Here is a 25416-nt window from a genome sequence, read left to right as displayed (position 1 = left end):
GCAAAAAATAAAGTCAAGCAAAGTAGCAATAAATTCAAATGCATTTAAGCAATTTGCATCACCTAGTTTTCTTTGAAGCATATTCAAGAAACATAATTTGAAGTTGTCAAGAGCAGATGAGTAGTATTTTGAGGCAAATTTCTTCTTGGTGGGGAGAATTTGCCAATCTAGAAGGAACCAATCTGAAATAAGCTATACTTGATTTGTCATCAGAAGCTTAATCCAAGACAGGGCACGTCAAAAGCTTCATCTTTTCATATGAACTTCTCACAACTTCAGCAGGACTCCTTTATGAAGAAAAGCAGCAGAAGTCTCCCTCTAAACAATATTAAGCCATCAGTGCCTCTAGAACCAAACTTCCTGCTACCTGTTTTTCTACCAACCACTTGCACAAGATGTTTTTGTTTTGTTTTTCATTTTCACATTTTTATTTTTAAAGATTGTAACAGAAATTTTGGGTGAGTCACTCATACAATCACTTTGCTTCCTCTTACTAGTCATGCAGGTGGACAGGAAGGTGAGGAAAAAAAAATGAACAAGTCTTTGATTTGAAGATGCTGGAATATGTCAGGAAAGCCCTCATGAACTATGTAATATCACTAGCACTAGGAAAGTGCATTATTTAAGAGCAACCAAGAAATCTGCAAAACCTGTAGCTCTCAGGAAAGACTTATTCCGCATTGTAACATCCGATTTTAACACATATCTTTCAATAACAGTTTCTCCAGGAAACATTTGAACTGCTTTTATTTGTAAAATAAGCGTTTACAACAAAAACATTGATTGATTACTGCAATGCAAAACTAGTCTAATTTTTATTTGGTAGTGTTTCCACTGCATTAAAAGAGAAACAGTTACGATACTTACATTCATGCTTTAAAACCCCCACTTTCACATGAGAATGATGCAACACAGCACAGCTGTTGTATTATAGAAAGAATCTGGCACTGACTTAATTTAAGAAGCCATCTATCGTGTCTGAAAAGATATTATCTTCAGTAAACGCAGTATATGGAAGAGCTCTCAAAATTTTAGTGCTGGATAGATCTGTGACTCCTAAGTATTTGAAATCAAAGATATCCAAAGAACAAACTGAAAACATCACATAAAAAAAAAAATGCATGTTGCCCTTCAGCTTTTGTTTTGCCGTATTTCTTCTTAACCTCCTTTTGTCTGAGAACATCTCCAGATGAGGGGAAGGAGGACCGCTCACCTAAAAACTCACTAGTAGTCTATTGAGCTATTAACAAAAAGGATTAATCCAAGCTCTGTAAAGGCTCTTGTAACTACACGAGTTACTTGAGCAGGCAAGATCTGACCACAAACTTGATACATTCTGAATAACTTGTCTTTACAACAGGCTGCATTGTGAGTTTCAAGAAAAAGAGGCTGAACTAAACAGCTTTAGTTAATGGAAAGAACCACTTCATGTCTAAAACACTTCCGTAAGTCAGGATCATCAGCAGAGATCTTGCTATAATGTTCTATATCTAGAATAGTAAATACTGGGACCAATTTGCCAACACCTTTATTCTTAGCTAGGTTAATAACCCTTCAGTAGAGGTATACTTTGAAAATTTACAACTTAAAAAAAAAAAAAAAAGCAAAGCATTGTACTGCACAGCATAATAAGGGTTAAGTTATGAGATTTCAGCTAAAGAGTGACCTTCAGTATCTAAGCAAACCAGAAAGCAAAGAAGTTGAGAACAGTCTCCTTCCATTCCCCATACCATATTATTAAGATTAATTAATTACTGAATAAAAAGAGTGCCTATGAAAGTAGGAGAAAAAGTCAGACATACCGGCTCAAAGGACACTCATTTAACACTAAAAGGAGCTGCATTTTCCTGAAGTCAATTCAACTCCTAATCACTATTTCAACAGCACATTCAGTAGAGCAAATACAACTGCAATATACCTGAGCAAATATTTTCACTTAGCTTTAAGAATCAAGCTGCATAAGCCCATGTTATTCATACAGAATAGCAATTCAGAAGCAACAAGAGACCAGAGACAGCAGAACATCTACATGCACACAGATAGGTTTTTCCTGTTTAAATTTTGGATAAACAGAACTAGGATTTAATGTACATTTGCAAGCTTTTCCTTGTTATGGCTTGGAAGCACTGAGAGAACAAAACAGTATTTTGAGGTGATGAGAATGGCAATCTTACTAAAGAGCTGTAGTTCCCAAGCCCTTATCCCTGTATAAGTGCACTGCTCTTAGAGCAGAGAATACTTTTTGCATTAAACTGCAAAAATAAACAATGTTTAGCTCAATGTGTAGATCAAGTATGTGACATTTTTTTCAGTAAGTTTTTTTCTTTGTGTGGTACAAAAATTGTCACAAGCAGGAGATTGTTAAACCATGTCATTAGAACACAAAATTGGGATCACACTTTTCAGTTTTCCCAGTAATATTCCCGAAAAGTTTAGGAAATTGTGACTATCAAAACGGTTTCCTCACTCTTCATCTTCTCACTCTTCTTAGCCTGTAAACTCTAACCACATTGATTATTACACTTATTTAAAAACAACAACAACTACATTCCTTACTCAGGCAGATTCCCATTAAAAATAAGACCTGAAGACAGCTTTCACAGGATTCCAGCATTCTTTTGATTTGAATTGAAGTTCTCCCTCATGCACATACTATTTATTACTCTTCAACCACATCTTCCAGGATGTGCTGATGGAAACATAATAAAAGTATTCCTTGCATGTTTTTCATCTGCATGGTACTTCACTGCAAGTTTCTTATCTCATACTTGGTTGATTGCTGCCAAGAAGGCAATGAGGAATATTATATTTCCACAGATATAGATGGTTAACACAATCTGTTTAAACAGGTTACCCTGCAAGACAACAGAAGAAAACAAGAAAAACCACAGAAGTATTAGTCTTTCTATTTGTTTCTAAAAAACATAATCACAAGGTAGATATGTAAAAATGGCTACTTACTTCTGCTTCTGCAGATGTGAGTGATTGCAATATCTGTACTCTGTCATCCTCAATCAGTTCAACTGTTACATAAAAGAAAAAAAATACAGTTGTCTGCTCTTAACATGAAGTGCTTTCTATATTCATATAGAAGAAGTTTTAATCCAATGACTAAGTAAATTATTCCTGTACAGCACCAAATTTGAGAAGTACTTGGAAGTCTTTTGACCTTTCAAAAAAAAAAAATCTACAGCAGAAACAAACTGAGTTAACCTACAAAAATTAGGCTTTGGTCATTAAAATGACAAAGCAAAGTTGTATTTCAGTGGAATGAATCAAAATACTGAGATCTGAGCTGAAGAAAACATTTATGAGTTAAAACATTTTAATTTTAGGATAGGTAGGTTTTATTTTAAATATTTTCAGTTAGCCAACACAAAAACAGCTTTTGGTCGAACATTTTAGGCTGATTTCTCTAGTTCTAGAGAAATTAACTGGAATTAAATCTGAAGTCACTTTCTTATCACCCCTTCTCCACTTGCTGCCTTACACCATTCTCATATCACATCATGATTCTTCAATACTGAAAGTATCTGCTCTCCAATTTAGGTACAGGTCATTTACTGTGTACAATGATCTCCTTTCAGAGACACCTGCCAGAAAGTCTACTTCCAATGAAGTTACTACTAGTTTCTCTGTAGAGATTTTGGAGTCAGAATTTCACTCTTTTTCCCCTGCTTACTAAAAATTCAAGTACAAATGCTTCCAGTTTCACATCATTCTATTCATTCAATAACACCCATTTATACCCAAAAATCATAAGACGTAGATTAAATCCATGTGAATCAGCCTCAGCTGTACCTACTCCACCTGGGATGGAGATCACCGCAAAAGATGATAGAACAAGCTATCGCTAGCACAAAGGATGACTGTTCTTTAACACACTGGTCTTGAAAATTTTACTCCTATATCAATTTGTGCACCATTATTTCCTAGTTATTCACTTCAGTTTGTAAGTTAGAAATTAAAGAACACCTCTTGAAATTTAGTTCACTCAGATCTTTTGTGTGTCACAGAACTCAGCAAGCAAGGTAAAAATAAGATTAGTTGGCTGGTACCTTTACGTATAAGACAGTAGCTGTGTATCTCCAGAAGAACATCAGTACCAACATGCCAAGCTACAAAACCAATCATTGTATAGGTGTCCCATGGGTCTGGTAGGTCAAGTGCTGGCAGATCCATTCCCAAGAACATAGTAACCACTAGTCAGTAAAAATGAGATGAAGAGATGCTGAGTGCTGTATCAGGGCAGTTAAAACAAATTTCTTAACACACCTTTGTCAACAGATTTCCCACAAAATGCCTGTAGTTTCTGGGGGAGTAAGGTTAAAGGAGTCAATGAAACAAAAAAGCTTTTGCTGTATGGAACGGGTATGGAAACAGAAGGAAAAAGACCAGGAGGCCAAAATAGTTTCTTATTCTGCACAGTGTTCTTCACAGCCATAAAAGCTCGAGCATTTCTTCTGACTATGGAAGATGACCACACTCACTGAAACTTTTGTGCTTAAGTTGTCTATAGAACCTCGTCACCAGAAATAGAACACAAACTAGTTTGTAGTCCTGTAAGTTAACTTAAATAACACTGCAACATTGAGCTACATTACTGTAAGAAGAAATTTGCCCAAGTCACTCTGGTATTACAAGTCACTTGATCTCCTTTAAAGGTGCAGAAGACAGTCATGAAAAAGAGGAAGAAAAATCTCTCGAATCCATATTATGATGTGAAAGTCATGAGGTAAGACAACACGTTTTGAACCTCCACTTTAAACAGGGTTGAGTGTAAGAAAAACAAACCACAGATAATAGTTAAATCCTTTGGATGTTTCTTTTTGGTTTTTTGTGGTTTTTTTTTTTTCTCCCTCAGTTTCAGAATTGGAATAGTTTGTCTCACACCAGAAAAGATCACATGAGTAAAAAACTCAACATCTGGATGTACAGTAAGATGCTCTAGATGAATAACAGTCTAGATAATTAACAGCATGAGTTCCTTCATTTCAAATAAAAAATAGTTACATCTATTACTCCTACTCACCAGCTAGTATTCTAGCAGTTGTACCAATACTCCAGTGAAACCAGTTAAACAACTGCCTCCTATAAAATAAATAAAAAAGCATTTTACTATGTTTGAGGGGGAAAAAAAAGATATTGAAAAGATTTAGTTAAAGGAAGTAACAATAAGGCATTTTATTTCTGTGATTGTAATTTAATGAGTTAGTTGTGAGTACCTTGGTGCATGAGGAGATGGTCTAAAACCTGCCATAAAAGGTTGAAAGATTGTCAGAGCCATCACAGTACAGCCAAGATATGGATGAAAACCTGCTTGCTAAACATAAAACATTTTTTGTTTAAGGTCTTATCCATATAAAGATACAGAAAAATATCAGAAATATGTTAATTTTACATAAGCTAGCAAAAGTAAATCATAGTGGTAGAACAGCACTGTGTTTAAACTAGCAATGGTGACAGAACACAAGCTGTTCTGCAGCTGAATGGAGGTGGTTCCCCAAAGGAGAAGGAGGCAGGGATAAGTCTGCTCAGGTTTTACACCATCTTTCTGTTGTACTAAGGAATTCTTCAATCAACCTAAACAGAAGAGTAGTATTACACTGTACCAGCAATGCTGCAAACTCTTCATCTTCAATCACACGTCATCAGGAAAAGCCTATTTCTTAACTCCTCCCAGTACTGATTTCCTCCTTTCATTCTGTTTGTTCTAGTTTTACTCTAAAAGATCTTATTCATTTTTCCTAGCTATCAGCTCATGCCTGACACATTTGTATCCCACCTTTAATAGCGATTCTCTTGGAGAACTTCCCAGTTTCTGGAACTACCTTGCACCAGATAGTATACAGGTGACAGCAACAGATCCCTGCCTGAACCCCAGCATAAACAAGGAGTTCATTTAGGAGAAAGTGGAAAGAAGGAAAATATGATGGAATATTATCCACTTATTGCTAGAGGAGGGACATTCCTCATCTATGTTGCTACAATCTGAAGTCAGCCTTCTAAACAGATTTACAGGAAATTCCTTTGTAACACAGCAGAGTCAGCCAGCAATTGATCTACTTCTCATTCATTTGGTTCTACTTTTACATTAGTAAGAGTTAAAAACAAAAGCCACACACTTACTTTGCTCCAACCACCTCGATATATAAAAGGCAATACAAATGAAATGCTTGTAAGCACAACGGTGGTCAACATAAGCATACGATGCACCTGGGAAAATGAAGTTCACATTTAGAAACTCTACACCTTCCCAATATGTATTAAAATACATCTAATGACCCATAGGTAAGCACGTTCTTAGCTGCCTCTTTGGACGTTGCTTTTACTAGTGAAGTAGGTAAGCTTCTGATTTGTAGTTATTCTACAAGTTTAAATAAAGTAAACAACATCAAATTTGATCTCTGATTCCTTAGAGGTTTTAATTTTCCAGCTACAGAGGCAGAACATATAGCTAGAAATAGGAGATATTTTGCCCACCTGAAACCATATCTCCCTTCCAAATAGGAACAAATGAGACCAGACAGGCTTGAAGAATCGTGCAACAACAACACCAATACTAGCTGTACTTATCCAAGCAACAAACATCAGTGCACCTGAAAATCAGGAAAAAAAGTTAATCGTGGGTAATTCAACTATATATTAAAATTGCTTCAGAGTGGAATTAATAGTCTTTCCATATGTATACAGACAATATAGCAGAGATAAGTTTTTAGACTGATCTAGGTGGTTAAAATGTCATAGCATTTTATCTTGCACAATCATCCATATAAAGATGTTTATAACACTCTTGGCATGATGGAGCAGCTTATACAAAGAATGATAATTGACCTTTCTTATTACAAGCTTTCATCAACAGAATGAGTGACAGTTCTCTCATGAGCCTGGTTTACACTTCAGTACTGAGAAAATAATTCTCTGCAATTTCATTGGCTCTGGACTATCAATTGAGAAATTTTTCATTTCAGACAGTAAACTGGGAGGGGGGAAGGGCAGGGAAATTCTATGACACCTTTCTTGAAATGGAAAACAATAACTTTACTGTGACTTCACAGTCTCAGATCTTGCTACCCAACAGCATATATAATGCAAATGTCAGAAAGAGAAGAGGAAATACCTACTCTACAATAGTAAGGAAAACAGCTCTCAAGTCTCAGCACATCTTGAGCAGGATGTCAAAGCTAAAACATGCAGCTTACCATGAGCCTTGATAAGCCTTGGAGACCGGGAACCTCCAATATCCTGAGGAATGCCTGTGACATTGTACATTCCATTGGTGATCAAAGGCTGACGACGATGTTTATAGATTGGACCATCTATCCAGTAACAAAGTGATTTAATTATGGCATATGAAAGTTACTGTACTTGCAAAATAAGTCTAACCCTTATTTATTAATTTAAGCCCTACTGTGACCATGGAAGGTAGTTATACAAGAAGGCTAACATGAAATAAGTTAGGAACTCAGCTTGTGAATCCAAATTTCGAGAGTTCATCCCTCCACAGAAAACAGATCTCTCCCCTAAACACACAAGACGTGAAGAATGAATCCTGCTGATGCTAATCTCCATTTTAAAAGAGATGCACTCAAGAAGGTAACAGTTGATAGGATCAAGTGGGCATGCAACACAAGTATACACATAAGCTTATTTTATTTTCCAAGAGCAAATCCAAGAGCCAATAAAGGTGACTATACAAAGTACCTCACTCAAGCCTGGAAATCAAGTCCATAGTTTGGATACCAATTATTACAGATGTATCTTACACTGGGACAACTCATTTAGAGCTGTTAAAAAACATATATATAAAAGCAACCACATATCAAATTTACCTTCACTGGCTTCCCCATCTGCCAGAAAGATGTAGTAACTAGCATTCATGTTAAACCTCTCCTTATATGTAGGGAGGCTAACATTCCTTCTAAAAGAACATTGAAGAACACCATCCACAAGCCTCCATGACACATCTTCAAGAGCATTCTGTGAAACAAAAAACATTTGATATGCAGCCCTTCCAGACAAATAATTATTCTATTGCTTTTAAGGTCACTGTTTGAGATTGTGTGTCAACACAAGCAGTATTCCTATGATATCTCAGGTAATGAGCTAAAGCATTTCTTACACTAACAGAATCAAGAGGTAATTTTTTTTCACTTCTGCAGTTCCAGATGGTCAGAATACAGTAACAGAATATTAGATATAAAACAGTTCAGTTGGAAGGTACCTGCAATAATCAAGTACAACTGCCTAACTACTTCAGGGATAACTGAAGATTAAAGCATATTAAGTGCATTATCTAAATGCTTCTTGAACACTGACATGCACCAGGTATTAGTTACCTTACAGTTATTCTCTTCTAGTGTTTGACCACCATCACAGTAAGTTATCTAGTAACTGGTTTAGCTCTAGGGTCAGACCCACACAATTTGGGCCAACTGCTTTCAAGATAAGCTATAAATATTTCAAGATAGCAAATAAATTACCAGCCTTCTCCATAGAACTGTTCCACTCCATGAGAACAGTTGAAAGGTAGAAGCCCAGTACAACCATAAGAAAGTGTGTATAAGAACAGCAGTCATAGAACCAAAGAATGGATTGAGTTGTAAAGGACCTTCTTTTGTAAAGTTGTAAAGGAAACTTCTAGTTCCAACCCCCTGCCATGGGCAGGGATGCCACTCACTGGATCAGATTGCCAAGTCCCATCCAACCTGGCCTTGAACACCCCAGGGACAGAGCATTCTCTGGGCAACCTGTTCCAGCACCTCACCACTCTAAAAAGGTTATGTACTATAGAGGTCATGACTCACTTTTCTGTTTCAAAACCCCCTGGTTAAGCAGATACTTCTAAGCTTAAACGTCAAGACTTCTTTTTGCTGCATCTTCTGCTGTGCTAACACATACAAAGAGATTTGGAGAGTAACTATTTTAAAATTAGCCTTTCAAGTGACATAAGAAATGCTTGCATGAAGAAATAATGAGGCAATGATCTGGGGAAATAATATTCTCTAGTATACTAACTTAAAAGGTAGGTTGCTATGTTGACTTACTGACATAAGATTTGTATTTATTACGAGTTTTTTCAACTCATTACTATGATCTCCCTAGTAGAAGGGCACAGTTGTACCAGCAATGTGCACTAAGTTCAGAACTCTCACCATGTGACTTATTTTTTTAAATAAACTTAGACTTCCAAAGGTAATGTTTACAAGGAAGAAAGAGCCTAACCATTCTCACTCTAAAGAATTCTACATTTAACTTCCTACTTATGACTGCTTTTCAAAATAAAAGCACAATGTAGTCATGGACTGTTGACCATTTCAAACCCATATCTGTTGGGAAGTTGAGATGCTCCACATGTACCTTTAAATCCAGAACAGGAGGACTTCGTCCCTTCAGGTAAGCAGTGCTTACACTAACATGGTGGTCCTCATTAATACACAGATACGTATCATCATCACCCTAGAAAGTTTAAAAGAAAAAAGTATTCACAGATTAGTAAAAACTCCTACTGGCAACCTCCTAAAGCACACTGATTTAATACATGCAACAAACTTGTAGCATTAGTCAGTGGTCTAGCAGAAGACTCAAAACAAATTCTTCTAGCTTTTAAGCTATTTCCCATCTTGCAAACATCTCAGTTTCACAGCAGTGCCACATTAAGCCAAGCAGATGACACAGGTGTGACTTACCCTACCCATCAGTGACAACCATATTGTCACAAGGTTTTACATAATTACTGAATTTACCAAAAAAGATATGGTCAGATACTGATGGTATTTTAAAAAAACTCTTTAGCTAGAAGTGGTTTCTCATTGCTGTATAGATATAAAATATTTAAGAACTAAGTGCTCTTTTACTAGGAAGAAGAAAATCAAAAGTATCTCCTTTGTACAACAGATACTTTATAAAGCATTCATATATAATATTTCATAATTGTCAGCAGCATTCACTTCAACCACAATTAAAAGTCTTTGAACACATTTTAAAGATTGGATTGAGTCACCATATTAATGACACTGAAATTCAAGTGGTTTTTAGAAAACTTAACATGCTTCAAACAGATGGTTTGGTTTCTCTTTCCTAGGTAGCAAGGCAAGACTAGTCTTACCAGGAATTCCAATCAGCTACTGTATTACTACTAAGGTTGGATTCTGTGAGGACAGATACCCACAGGAGTAATTACTGCAGAAAGCCAACCTCAAGCTAAGACTCCATACCACCTATAAAAGGCCATCACCTCTTCAACAGCATTATAAGGACATTTCTTACTTGTTTTCAGTTTAGAAATATTTCAGAAATATTTCATATTTTCCATATGCATGTTTTGCTAAGGTACCACTGAAACTCTACTAGGATTGCAAAAGAAGCTAGAGAGGTAGAATAGGATACTCACCATCCATTGGTCAAAGGACAGTGCAAATGCTAAATATCCTTCACTGGGACCACTCATTTCAATAAGTACTGAACTCCTCTCTTGATGGAAGGATAGGAAAAAGCAGGAAGCACTCTCAGGATCACAGTTAGAAGGGTTCCTTAGGCAGAACTTTGTATTTCCACAACCTGATGCATTAAACTAGAATATTAATCAAACATACATCATTAGTAATGAGAGTTTTTCCACTCTTCCTCCCTTTTTAACCTTCTCTAGAAGGTGGCACTTCTTTCAGCTTCCTTGGATGCTACCTGTGCCCATATACCAATTTCTTAATTCACCCCTACACTTACCAGGGGGTAGAATTTATTGCAATTTTACATACTAGAATGTATTTTTAGTTAAACTGAATTCCCACTTCAAAGACTTAATTCAATAACTTAAAAGTCTGGGAAAAAAAAAAAGTCAGCTATAGGGTAGGGAAGAAGGGAAGACCAGCTTTGTTTCCTCTTTAAAAGTAGCGATCCCACTGATAAGCAATGAGACAACACGTGTATTACAAATCAGTGTTACTCTGGATCAAGTACTAATGCTTTCTCAGTCCACCAAAACTCACCAAATCAATAATATTGATTAAATCAAAAGATCCTGAACCCGCAGATTGGAATCAGGAGCAGAACAAGACTATTCTCACCTCTCTTCTCAGATGTACATTTTTCTTTATTAAACTCTGGCCTTTAAAAAGCTGAGGAACATTTAGAACTTCTGTCAATCCAGAGGCAAAATACCTGAGACTGTATTAATGGGACTTAAAAATTCCATTCATCACAAGCATAAGAAATTGAATTTCTTGGGTTTATAATTACTTACAGGCTTTGTTAAGTAGGAAACTGAATGTGCAGTTGAAACAGCCTCTGATGCTGTGTACAAGGGTGTTGTTGAGAACAGCGCATTAGGCTGAGAAATAACAGGACCAGGAATCTTCACCCAGAAAATCTTGTATTTCTTCACAACTGTGGCTCTTAAGAAAACCCACACATACGCTTGATCAGTACTATATACATCAACAGCTGAATGTTATTTAAAAAAAAAAAAAAAGAAGAAGTCTGCTGTTTTTACAGCACACTTCTGTCTTTATGGAGGCCTCTATCATTTCTTGTGCTTCAAGTGGAAAAATACCTAAAATACCTATGGAAAAATAATTTTAAAGCACCCAACTGCATTTTCCTTACATTCTTGCTTCCAGCATAGACAACAGTCTCAGACGACAGATTTTTATAACTTTGCTTATATCCAGTAGTTCTGGAAAAAAAAAAAGCTGACAGTATAGTGGAAGAGAATGTGTAGTATTTTGTTATGTATAAAGATTCACACTGTGTATTACAGAACTATATATACACAATAGTTCATCAGTTAACTAGAAATTCTAGATTGCAGAATACCATTCTACTCTCATCTCAAAAATAAAATGAGTCTCACAGATTTCCCTAAAGAACAAACACCTGCATTAATGTAAACTCTATGGTGTGTAGGCCATTAGTCCAGCAACCCTTCTCAGTTGCTGGCCAGTATTTGTTACAGACAATGCTACATATTTATCTTCTGCATTTTAATATGCCAGAACTAACATTAGGACTACTTACAGAAATTGCACATGTTTTGGTGCACCCCCAGGAGCAATCCAATAAACTTTTACAACTTTCTTTTTCGCTTTACTTGTGTGACTGACAGCTGAATTCTGAAAACAAACATATTAAGAGTTACACAGTATATGCACTAAAGAACTTTAATCTAAACCCTGAATAAATATTGCACCATTACCCTGCAAATACACAGTCTTAGCAAAAACTTCTTAGCTTAAGTTAGTTGTGATCAACAATACCATGGCCTTAAAGAATTAATGAATAACTGGATTCCATACGTATCATGTGGAAGAAATGGAGAAAAAAAATGCTTCCAGGAAAAATGAGAACTTTGTTCAGACCAGCTCAAATAAGTTTATAAATTTCAAGCTAGCTGCTGAAACACTAGTTAGAGTCAATCCTTTTCATGAGGCTAAACCAATTCATCTAAAACCTGATGACTTGAGACTGTGATCTGTTAATAAGAAGGCTCCATTAACATTAACTGACCAAACAACACTAAGGATAATAGCCTGTTCTAGCCTTTGTTTTCCACAATAATTGACCTAAACTTTCCTCGCTCTAAGACATTAATTTTGTCCTTAACAAGCATGAAAAATGATAACTCCCCTCTTCAAAGCAAGTAGAGCATGCACTCATCTTTTTAAGAACAAGCACAATGAGATGAATGCAGAACATAACATTCATTGTACTCAAGTTGTGTTATGACTGCTACACCTTACCACAGTAGTATTATATGACCCAGAGAATTTAAATAGTCATAAGAATAGTCAGAAAATTGCAGTGAACCATGCCTATAAGATAAATTTTATAGCAATTTCCTGAGAGATTTACTGAGCTCAAAGATAACAGAGTAGAAAAATTTGTTCTGCACTGTTACATACGTGAACTAGTACAAATACTTCAGTGCCCAACATTCCATTTTAAGATACTAGACTGTACCATGGTATGGCCACATGTCAGAAGCTGAGAATGTCTTCGATCAACTAATACGAAAGAACCAACTGCAGGGCTATCCAAGTCTTCTGCATCCCGAGCTTGTAAGAAAAATCCTTCAAAATCTGGACCAGACAGCTGAACTGAAGAATCAAGAGAAAAGGAAGCTGTAATATTCTCCAGAGGAAAAATGAAGTGCTTCCACAATGACCAGCTGATTTTACAAGTGGCTGCTCACTAGGTCAACTGAACAAGACTCAATTTCTTACATAGTTCTGGATGTAGTTGGCCAAGTAAAGACATACTACAGTACAAAGAAACAATTAAACTCTTCAGTTATAATTGGCATCATACCTTCTATGCTGTCGCCAGGTCTAAATTCAGTCCTATTAACTGTAATGACATGCTCAGGTGACAGTTTTGGAGAGCTACCATGACAGGGTACCATGCTAGCACAGGCTTCTCTTACTTTCCCATTTGGATATCCATCCACAGATACACGGAAGCAAATAAACATCCAAACAACAAAAGCAAGGCCAGGCAGCTCCATCTGAATGAAAAACAAGAGTTATAGGCAATTAAATACAATAAGCATTTGCATAGCAGGTTGCAACTCATCCTACAAGAGTTAGTTCAATACTAACTTTTAGAAACCTGCTTAAAAACAAAAGTACTTGAGAGAAAACACTAATCCCAGACTAATTCTAATAACTACAAGAACATTGCAAGAATATCCACAAATATTGTGTTTTAGGTGGTTTATATGTTCAAGAGTATTAATAATAGTTGGACTATTCTTCTTAGCAAATTTAGAGATGACTAAAAAAAAATTTTCCACTTACAACTATACCATTCTCATTGGGAAAAAAAAATAAAAAAATCCAAGTCCTCTAAAAAGAAAATCTATAGTTTAGAGAGATCTTAAAATTATTTCATTTATATATAAAGATCCACAATATTGAGGAAATACCGAGCTAACATCACTCCCGCTCATTTATTAATCATGGCTCTAAACTATGTATCATCAGAGATTGCTATTTGTTTCCACAACTCGTGTCTATTTCTTCACATATGACAAAGAACTCTAAGATGACAAGTTCTTCTTTCTTCAGAAGACTAAAGTTACCAGACATGTGAAAAATTTTATACAAGTAGAAGAGCAATAATTTGTTATGAGAAGATAGATAAAGAAATACCTTTATCAAGCAAAAGAACATCTTAAAGTCTTTTGGATTCTGGACTTCCAGACAGTATGATTTCTTGCTATGACTTTCTTAAGGAACGGAGGAACATGAAAAACCATGTGAGGTCATGTGACTGAGAAGCCTATAGCAGTTATAAGAACCCCCTAGTCCCAGCATTTATTATGTGATTATTTGCTTTGACACAGTTCTGTTTTCAAGAAACCATTTTGTTACTCAGCAGCACAAAGGCCTTACAGTTGCACCCAACACTTGTAGAAAGCTTTAGTCAACCAGAATTTTTATGTTTAATGGGCTAGGAGAACGAAGACACCATCCTTTCAATCCTTAAACAGAAAAAAAGTTGATTATCAGCTCCAGCAGAAGATGTACCAGGCAAATAAGTCTGCTTTACAGAGGAGTCATGTTCATTTTGCACTAAGTGATAAGAAACATCAGGTAAAGATATCCCCTGACAGAACATATGGTTGTGAAGATAAGAAGGGCACAGAGCTGTTTCAAGCTGAGCTCTGATATCTATAAGTCAAAAAAGAAAATAAAAAGAGAGAGATGTAATTAGTCCTATATTCTGTAAGAATAATCAATATTGATTTTCCAAGACTCCTTATACATTCTGTGCTAAGCATCTACAATATCCAAGGCAATGCTGCATTTGTGTTTCAATTTAAGAGCACGTTGGCAACACTGTATCAGCAAATACAAGAAAATTTAGGGGAGGAAATTCAGCAGCTACATTTCAGAAACCAGAGAAAATATTTTTTAAAAAATAAATAAATAATAAAAAAAAAAAAAATCGCTCAACTCCTTAGATACTCATCTAGGGTAGCACCAATAACAACTAGTTAAATTGATGTTTTCTTTTAATACCAATACCTATATAGATGAAATAAATTGCATTGATGGAGATTTGTATGTTAAGGAAGTCTTCGGGAGGCTAAAAACTAAGCTTCATAACAACTGTGGTATTAAAGTAGCTTATACATATATGAGAAATCTTTAAAAAAAAAAAAAGCTGCTGCCAGAAGAGATAAAGCTGAGTATCAGAGAGACAAGAAAAAAAGAGAAGGTTCACGTTCTAGTTGAAGTAGCAGAGGATGTGGTAAGGATTTAAAACAAGTAATATGCTTCAATAGATTCACCCAACTCAAAAGCTTGCAGGAGAACAAGCAATGCCCAATACCAAAACAAAACAAAATGGTGAAAAAGAACTATACAGAGGAGCAATTTTATTATTATTATTTTAAGGAGGATTAACTGTGGCAATCTTCTCTATGCATTTTCAAGGGATGAAGAGAATTTCTTTTAAATAGCACTTTCCAGACTTAAATTTATCCTTTAACTTGTTACTCAGTTGTGTTGAGAAGTCCATTTTAACTGGGAAATACAATCCAGTACTTCACATTCTCTACCTACAGAGTAAAGCATGCTGAATGAATACAGGAAATACTACTAAAACATCAGTCACTCCATAGCTAATTAAGCAACTTGTAGCTTTATGAAAACTCTCAAAAAACATCCGTAGGGCTTCAGCTAATAACTGGATTGCTAAGGGTTATCCAACAGGGTATGCATAAAACACAGGAGAGAGTTCAACAATCTTTTAGATGGATACATTAAACCTGTGGAGCTTTAAAGACAAAAAGTAGCTGTATTTTCACTCAGTCACAAAGAAGGAAAGGAGGAAAGAGAAGTCATAGTTACTCGCCATCAGCTGGCTTATTTGGCAGCCTGATTTAGATATTTATTGTGTGGCTTCAAAACTGACCACAAATCAACTAAGAATTAAAAGCTAAAGGGATATTTCTTGGGGCAGTTATCTATGAATACACAGCATTTGTATGGCAGTGTTTCTGTGTTATCAGCATATCCCCGTAGAAAACACAGGGAACCATGGGGTTCATGCTAAATTTGCACTCTTTAAGCTTACTTTTTCCTACATTGAAAAAGACTTCTAGTCTCTGCAGGCATAGACAGCTTAGAAAACTCTGGCAGCTCAGTTACTTAAGAGCACAACACCTACACATACATAGGATCTCTTTGCAGAAATTGTCTTTCAACTACTTAACAGAACTTCATTAGCTGCATAGTACGAAACTCAAAGCTAGATTTAGAGAGGGAGAGGAGAGGTAAAACAAAGACACTGATAACCAAAAGGAACAAAAGCCATCATGGTCAAAATTTATCTCCTGAGCACCATAAGAGAAGAAGGCAAGCAGGAGAGGAAAAAATTATCTAAAGCAGAATAAGCTGTAAGAACCAAAGATGCTTGGCCACATGATACTTTGTCACTTTTCTGTTGAAACCTATTCTTACAAAGCAGAAGCAGAGAACCATACTGTCTAAGAGTCATTTTTCCCTCTGAGTAAAGAAGCTTGTGTTAATTTCCCCTGCTCACTTAAATGTTGTCATATCAGTATAGCTGCATGAGCAAGGGCAGAAAACAGACAGCATTCACACAATAACTCTTTACTTCTCAAAATGAAAAAAGGAACACACACATACACTCACATGATGACAAAACACACACACCTCATCCTTATGGTCTTCCTACAACGAAGACATTCAAAGAGAAATTTAAGATTTCTAACTTCTTTCTAAACAAACTTTTATGAACTCTTAACTACAAGTACGTACATTACAGCCAATCTTTCTGTAACAGTGTTGAAGCCTAAATATAATTACCTTTGCCTTTCTATTTGTAGTAAGTGAACATACAGCACACTTATCTTCTACTTGACTTACACCTCAGTGTTAAACTTGATCATAATCAGAATCAGAGGAAGTTCTGCAACAAGAAACAGTACCCAGATGCTACAAAGGAAACGTTTATGAGTGATAAGGCACATATCTTATGATTGCCCCCCCAGCTAGGCCTACAATCTCCTAGGCTTCAGCTGAATTACATAAAGTTACAACAAAGCACTACCCCACAGCTTCTTTTAGTTTGAACTTCCACAGGACAGTTTCATATTAAGTCATTACTGCAATTATCTTCTGGAGCAGTTACAGGGAGAACAAAAATAAATAGCCACAAACTTTTCATACCTTACTCCTCAAAGCATACAAATATAAAGTATGATTTTATAGTGTATTAGACTATATTGAAAATATACTTTCTTTTAGAAAAGAGATAAGGTTTTGCCTGTTTTCCCCTCTTTCTTCTCCCTGTCTTCTACCAAGAATGGACAACAGCAAAGGATTTCACCCTAGTTATTTTATTAATCTTCTATTGAACATCTGCTCTGTGTATAAACCATGAAGACCCCAATCTTGTAAACTCATACCTATGCAAAAAGTCCTCTTAAATAAGCTACAGGCTGACACAGAATCGGCCCTGTTTCAGTTACCCCAACAAACAATTTCAAGCACAGCATCAACTGTAACAACCTTAGTTCAGCTATCTCCTCTGCATAATAAAACAAAGTAAGAAAGCAATAATTATAGAATACTAAGAAGCAAATGAGACACCAGAGGAACTCGAGTGCTAAGCTTTCAGGAGCGTGAAGCCCAAGTCTTCTTTTACAGCTCTTTTTAGAGTATAAGCCCCATTACAAAAAACATGCCCACAAGCTTTCTATGGAGATTCAGAAACGTCTGTGTGAAACGCGGCAGTTCAGAGACGTTTCAAAAAGTTCGCCAGGTTTCATCTTGCTTCCTAATTGCTCTAGCTATTCTATTAAGTGCAAACAGCTTTCAAAACGTTTGCTGTACCTATGCTCCGCTCATGCCCGGCCGTCCAGCAGCACAGTAGTGACCGCAGCCCCGCAAAACCGACAGCTAAGGCCGCCCCTCACCTGCCGGCTCCGCCTTCCGCCGCAGACGCTCCTCTAGCGGCGGGGAGGGGCGGGCAGCGGCCCGAGGGGAGGCACCCACTGGCAACAGAGGCTTCAGAGACACAGACTGCGTCGCTGCTGCAGCACGGGTCTGTAGGATGCGGCTTCCCGGCTGTGGAATTTAGTTCCTACCACCGAGAACAGGGGGTGGTGACGGGTGTCCTGATTTTGCAACTAAAGTCTTGCCCCACAGGTTTTACCCAGACCTCGTCCTTGTAAAATCTGCACGGCAGTGCTTTTATTTGCAGTGCTGTTTGCATGCTCCGACATACATGCTCACACAGTCAGGCTTTTCCTTATCAAGGAAGTAACTACACACTGTTTGTAACTAGACCTTCATTGGCAAAGATGACAGTTAGCTACACAGACTGCTCTGAATTTTATTTCTCTTCATTTTACTCAGTTTTCAGTTGTTCACAGCAGAACAAACAAAGTCACTTATTTCCTAGAAACACAGCACTACAGCACACCCTACACACCCAGGATAAGGGTAGCAAAGTATGAGTAGGGCTGCCACAGCTCCCACTGGCTGAGCTTACAGCCAGACCTCTGTTGGCAGAGCTGACCCTCTCATTTTACCTAGCACACAAAAGAATGGGTTGTTTGTTGATAGCAACTGTTTGAACCAAAAGCACGTATTGAGCATTTTCCAGAAGATTCTCTCTGAGAAGTCAGACACTTCAACAAATACACCTCCAGACACACCTTCTATTTTTTTGCAGAAAGGATAAATTGACCCTTACCCGCTTTCTGCAGAACAGGCATTTTACTTTCCCACAGAACATAAACACTGTGTTTGTGTTAACAAACACTTGTATTAATGTATGGATAACAATAACGTATTTACTGCAAAGCAGAGGTTTTTTACTTTAACTACAGCATCCATTAGAAACAGAGGGCTGGAAGTCAGCTTTTATCACTATTGCAAGTTTGAAGAGAGATAAAGTTGTGTAATCTGCTACTGAGCTATACCAGAGGAAGATTATGTCAAATGGCAAACTAATTCCTCCGTTATGGAAAATAATGTAATAATAAACATAAAAAGAAGTTGATGGCTTTTTTTGCATAGATTCTAACAAGGCTACAAGGAAGTAAAAGACAGCATTTAGATATAAGTGCAGTTAAATGAAGATAACTGCAAGATGAGTACATAAAGGCAAATATCTGTTGCTTAATAACTGAGGAAACAAGAAAAAGGTATAATTTAATAAACTTTCACACAGCCCAGTGCACCTACTGATATGGTATTTTTTAACCACAAAGTAACAAAACAATAAGCCATTACAGCTAGCTTTAAAGAGACTCCATGTTATTATGTGGTTCCCTGTAATCAAGTTTCTCCCTAGCTATTAATTTAACAGTGTAGTAAAACTGGGGAATCCTAGAAGGTTAACTCGTACCCAGGTTCCATGCACACCTGCACTAGGCAAACAGTCTGTGGAATTGATGAAAATATCACTGCAAAACATACCTGAATTTAAATCAAGTCATTTTCAAGCTTTTCAGCCTTGTTGTTTTAGTTATGTCTTCATTTGTTACATTAAAATAATTAGGTAATTATCTTCTTTATTCACTTGCACTGAAATATTGCTTTATTAGGAAAGCAATGAAAAACCAACAAAATCATTACCTTAGGATGAAGTCTTTTTCCTACAATGCAGTTCTTACATATTTTGTTTTATTTTCCCCTTCACAAAGTGAAACTTGAGTCATAGAAATGATTCCAACCACCTAAAAGACAATATATGAAGGTAAAAGTCACAACAGGAGATGAAATCTTTCCCAATCCCCCCCCCACACACACACACGCTTAATTCATTTAACTTGCAGTCTGACAAAGTTTGAAACGTTTTCCATTACTCTAAACTCCTATTTGCTAATCACATCCTTCTACTTTCACTTACCTTAAAATGCTTTGCATTGCATAGAGGAACAAAAAAATAGTACTGAAAAACACATTCACACAAAAACACTTACTACCCAGAGGCAAAAAGGAAACGGTATTTATGGCTTACCACAAAATACACGAATTAGCCACCTGGTGGCAGCAGCCACTAAGGAAAATAACTTCCACATCGTATAAACATACTTTAGCTTTCCACAACTGCTGTGATTCATCAACAGCTTAAATACATTGTAGCAGAAATACGGAGTCACAGCCTAAAGCAGTGATTGAGCACCTGGTGGAAGGCAGGGCCAAACCAAGGGGAGCTCAGGTGTGTGCAATGTACCTGAGTGATTGGAAGGAGGGGCGGAGACAGGATCACCTCTTCCCAGACCTCATTTAAGAGCTGGCAGGGGGCAGTAAGTGTGTTTTGCTGGTACTGGGGGTCTTTTGAAGGTATACAGTTTGTGGGTTTTTGTGGCTTTTCTGTGTATTTGTAGCTGCTGCATTTGGGTTTATTCTCCCTTGCTGCAGTCCTAGGACTCTGTTACCTTTTCTTGTACCCAGCTATCATTACTGTGCTTTCTATTGTATTGTTACACATGCATGCAATATTTTTCTGTTGCAATATGTACCTACTTTGACATAAGGTGAATTTAGGCAAACAATATTTACTTGCTCATCTGAAGTAACAGAATTTTAGTTGCTTATGGTAATTAGGGCTATGTCTGTCCAGACACTATGATGCAACAACATCTTGTCACTGTTCCCAGTTTTTCCATACAAAAAAAAGAAGGGTCAGTGCAAAGAAAAACTTTGTACTAGGTTTCAATTCAGCTTGTAGTTGCAGTTAACAGTTTATGTCATCAGATTATGTTAAGTACCAGAAACTGAGGCACTTGTTGCTTAGTGCTTCTGACAGCAAGCTAGTTGCTCTATGGGAAGTAGATTATTAGCGTCACATTATTAGCACAATGGAATTAATTATAAATATCCCATGGAAACGTTGGGGAATATAGAAACTCAATAAAGCTCACTGTTCAGAACTTTCTTGAGGAAACTTCAGGTATGTGCTTTGGATAAACTGATGGCTGACAACCCTTAAAGTGAGTAAAATGATTTTATTGCAGTGTGTAATCAACTGACTTAATTATGCTGTGTACTGAGCTAAGCAGGAATCTGTTAAGTGAAACTGCAAGCTGAATTGAAATTGAGTACAATGCTCTTCTTCATAATGACCCCCCCACCCTTTTTTTTTTTTTTTCCTCTGGGGCTGAGAACCAATTTTTCATTCCTCCCCATCTGATTTCAGAGGGCTTTTCCCAAGTAACCAATATTCAGTTTTCTCACCTTTTTCAGAGTAAATCTTAGTCTGTCTTCTTCAAGACTTTGTTCATTCTTTATTTGGGCCTGAGATGTATTTTGTGTGTATGCGTGGATGCTCCAAGTTAAAGCAAGTTTACTTCTTCCCTGGGGATTTCACCGAGCAATGCTGTTTGCTACATGCAATGGCATGCTTGTTAGTACTTGCACAGCACCTCTGTGAAGTAATTGTGTGGCAACAGCTGAGTATGCTCAGTAGGAATGCTTGCAGGGATTTTAGCTGTTGCTTCAGTAAGTTTCAGCCAAATGTTTGTAGCAATTTTCAAGTGCTTACAAACAGGTCCACATTGTCCATCTGCAATGTATCACACTGTGATGGGCTGTTTAAATTGTGAGTTGAACTCTGCTTGCACTGAAAGAGTTCATAGTAGGCCCATTGATCTCTCTTAGCTGTCAGGTAACCTCAGGTTACATGAGTCTAGTACCTGGTTATTGCTCCATTGAAAAACTATATACTGGTGTTTTATACAGCAGCCACAGTCGTTTATCAACTGAGCTTAAAGAGTTGCCTGGGTAAGATTTAAGAATAGTTAATTCAATGGACCAGGAAAACATCCATGGCATTTTTGTGACAGTTTGATGCGATAAGAAGGAGCACTGTAAAGAAAATAGAATGCTCAAGAAGCACTTAAAATATTTACTTCTAAGGGGATGTTATAAGAAAAAAAGTAGTTCCACTCAACAAAGTATTATTACAATTACTTTAAGAATAGTCTGCAGCCTTAGATCTCAGTGTGTCTTGCTGGAGTTAACTGGAACAATTTACAGTAAAACAAAAATGCTGGTAATGATTCAGCAAGTTCTGCTTATAAATAAAAAATTGGTCAGGCATGTGTGACTTTGTTTAACTAAGTTAAATGGCACAAGAATGCCATTCAAATGCTTAGTTTAAAATCACATGTGTTACGTCACAACGTTCTCGGAAGAATATCAATACCAAATCAATGTGATGCTGTTAGCTAAAACACAGTCAAATATATATTAAGTATGTGAAAGCTACATTGAGAACAGTAAAATCTTATTTGGGCTTCTTTAAAGACAAATGCATTAAATTTGACAAATTTATATCGACATTATTGGCAGTACAGCTTTATGCAGATATTTTGGCAGGAAGTTTGGCTTGTTTGAAACCTCATTAAGAGAATGGCAGAGCTAGGAATAACATTAAACAAAACCATTAAAGTGTTTCTGAAGTACAAAAATTCATGAGGACTCCAAGTTCAGCTCTGAAAGTTTGAACCATTACTTCCAAATGACTGTATGGATCGAAAGGAATGTCCTTTGTCCAGTAGGGACAAGTTAGTGCCCTAGCATCTTCATCTTGTCTGATTTCTTACTTATAAACATTTTAATTGATTCTACTACTTTTTTTTAATTATTATTATTTTTTTATTTTTTTATTTTTTTGGCATATCAAACAATTGCAATTTTTTCTTTTATTTAGGAGCTATAATTTTTTAAAAAATAGCTTGGAAGTGACCAATTAAATGTTCTGGCCAATATTTTATCTCTGTACTAGACTCTGAAATTCATGTTTGTCTAGGAACACCGCTTGTTTTCAGCTACACACCGAGAAGGTTCTGGTCTAAACAAATTGCAAAGATACATATCTAAAGAAAAAACAGCTTTCTTTCAAAGTTAGGTTTGCATTTCAGAGAGATCTCCCCATTAGAAGACAAAAGCTAGACAGAAGACCCAGTACCTTTGAAGCTTCCCGTTTTTTGCATCATTGTGCAGTATCCATCAGTTTTACAGATCAGGACAGTGAGGTGTTGAGAAAACAATGCTACCACGTTAGATTTTATAAAATCAAATACTTACTGTATATAGGCAGCTTGAAGCTCAGTTAAGTTCTCTGTGTTAATTTCCCTGTTGTTACAGGGAGGTACTATTCTGTGGGTTGTCTTTCTTTTTGGAAAATACTGTACTTGCAAGTATTCTACTTTGCTACACTTTCAAGTTAATCTTTAAGGTAGCCATGAGTTATAGGACTTAAGTGTGACCTGACACCTAGTGAACAGGCTTTTTAAAGTATACAGAGGCCACTGCTAGGGGACATATTCTGTAATATTGTGCTGTGAAACAGAATGCAGGAAGGGGGAGAGTACTGGGAGGGGAGGAGGGAGAGGGACCTGAAAGGTTCTGAATATGCTTGAAAAAGCTGAAAAAAAACATTTCCTTAAAATGACATTGATATGGTATCTACTCTTACTTTGAAGTATTATTGATATTTTTTCCTACTGTAGTGTATTATAACACACAGGAAAATACAGCAAACTGAAGATGAAATGGCACTGTGAAATTCACCAAGTAGATGCCAGTGTAGTAAATGCCACGTATAAGTGCTGTTGGCTGTGTTCTGTGCAATGTTCACAGTGCTAGATGTTGCTGGTGTGATTCCCATGATCAGAAAGCATACTTAATTTATCACAGCAAGTAAAAACAGGTCTGAAGTCCCTATGGATATGCCAGAATATCAAGTGATGTGCATGGAGAGAGGATTAGGGAAGCCTCTTTTGTTTTTTGAGTCAACTTCATTGAGGAACCTGGGATAACTCATTTAATAACTTTGTAATAGTCTTTTTTTTTTTTTTTCTTTCATATGATAGCTAGTGAATTGATGCTGCTTTAATTATGTTATGAAATAATACTTCATGAACTTCTCTGTTCTGTAGTGCATCAAGTCCTTTATTTATAGATTCTTGATGCCTGTTCTAGCTACTGCCATAAATGTTGGCCAATGTAACAGCTCCAGGATTTGGAATTGGATAGCTTTGTTCCCAAACCTTTTTTTTCCTGTGAGACTCAAAAATCCTTTAACATAAACCTGGATCTGTTTCAAAACATGTCTGAATTCACAATATGTATCACACAGATGTGTCAGTGCAGACCAAGTAACTGAAGAGTTTTCCTACTCACAATAGAAATTCAAGTAGAGAAGACAGCCTTACTAGCACTAGTGAAACTGCATTCAGGAATAGCCTTTTCTTGTTTCTCAGAAATATGCACTTCAGGACAGTAATATATGCAAAGGACATGATTACATAGGCATTGTTTGCTCTCCCTCTCTTGAAACTGTTCACCACATATGCAGAAATCTCATGAGATCTCTATATCCTTCTGCCTGCAGCATGTGATAGACCACAGCAAGTCTGGAGGCAGGGGCACTGGTACAAGGCTCTGTGGCAGCACAGCTGTAAAGTAATTTCTAGACACTGAGGACTGTACCAAATTCAGGGTCAAGATCTTTCAATTATATGTCTGTTGAGTTTAAGTTGCGTGTTTTGCTTTATTTTCTTACTCCCATACATCTTGAAAATTAATAGAGCCATAGAATGGCTTAGGTTGGTGTCATGGTTTTGTGGCCCAAAAGACCATCGAAGGTACCAGAGATGGGACAGCCTTGGGCCAGTGCCTCACTGCCCTCTGAATAACAAATCTCTTTCCTAACACCTAATCTAAACCTCCCCATGTCATCCCTTGTCCCGTCTGCTCATATAAGAAAGTTGCTCTCATTTTTTCAAAAAAAAATCCCCTTTAAGCACTCAAAGGCTACATTGTGTCTTTGTTAGGGTGCTTCCAGTGTGGAGGGAGCAGAGCATGTGTAGAGCTGTGCTTCTGTTTCAGCAAGTCCAGCCTGTATGTGGAATGTGCCTGCTTAGTGAACTGAGTCAGGAGCAGCAAGGCAGGAGGAACACACTGCAGCAAGACACAGGTATGAGGTGTCCTGGGTGACTGGAAGCAAATGGTTAAGTCTAAATGGTCTTGCAGACTTCTAGCTCCCCAAGTACACTATCTTTGGAAATAAACAGTATAGCAAAGGGGCTGTAAATCGAGAAGTATTTTTTTTAATGTAGTTCTAGACCATAAAAATAGACTGACCTTCCAAAAACGCGAGGCTGACCTTTCCAGCGGGGGCAGCTCGCGGCATCAGGGCTGAGGCCGCAGGCAGCCGCTCCGCTGCGGGGCCTCCTGCTGACGGCCATTCGAGCATGCAAAAAGGCATCGCCGGGAGCCCCGGCTGAGAAATAGAAATAGAGGGCCACCGTATCGCCCTCCTTGAGGGGATCCCGTACAGCCGCCCCGGCACCATCCGCGGGGCGGGCCCGGCCGCATCCCCGGGGTGGGGACGATGCTCTCGCGCGAGCTGTGCCGGCACCGC

General features: G+C 37.3%; 1 protein-coding gene across 8 annotated transcripts; it reads right to left on the bottom strand.

Moving 5' to 3' along the window:
• Window positions 1-730: 730 nt before the first annotated feature.
• Window positions 731-25355, bottom strand: LOC107317428 (ferric-chelate reductase 1). Of its 8 annotated transcripts, XM_015870109.2 has the most exons (18): window positions 17865-17950; window positions 16836-16938; window positions 14148-14224; window positions 13306-13501; window positions 12958-13094; window positions 12016-12110; window positions 11243-11393; window positions 10394-10573; window positions 9361-9459; window positions 7833-7980; window positions 7203-7319; window positions 6484-6599; window positions 6130-6216; window positions 5226-5323; window positions 5033-5091; window positions 4059-4202; window positions 2962-3023; window positions 731-2855 (listed from the first exon to the last, which is right to left on the bottom strand). In XM_015870109.2, the coding sequence occupies exons 3-18, from the start codon at window positions 14166-14168 to the stop codon at window positions 2763-2765; spliced, it is 1803 nt and encodes a 600-aa protein (XP_015725595.1). In that variant the 5' UTR covers window positions 14169-14224; window positions 16836-16938; window positions 17865-17950; the 3' UTR covers window positions 731-2762. The 8 variants fall into 8 exon arrangements, with proteins under 8 accessions (XP_015725595.1, XP_015725597.1, XP_015725599.1 ...); XM_015870111.2 differs by lacking the exons at window positions 14148-14224; window positions 16836-16938; window positions 17865-17950 and adding exons at window positions 19617-19717; window positions 25137-25355; XM_015870113.2 differs by lacking the exons at window positions 14148-14224; window positions 16836-16938; window positions 17865-17950 and adding exons at window positions 19617-19717; window positions 20002-20090.
• Window positions 25356-25416: the final 61 nt, after the last annotated feature.

Source organism: Coturnix japonica, chromosome 8 (assembly GCF_001577835.2).
Source record: "Coturnix japonica isolate 7356 chromosome 8, Coturnix japonica 2.1, whole genome shotgun sequence".
NCBI classification, from domain to species: domain Eukaryota; kingdom Metazoa; phylum Chordata; class Aves; order Galliformes; family Phasianidae; genus Coturnix; species Coturnix japonica.
Note: the sequence above shows the minus strand (reverse complement) of the source record. Positions and strands in the feature narration are given on the sequence as shown.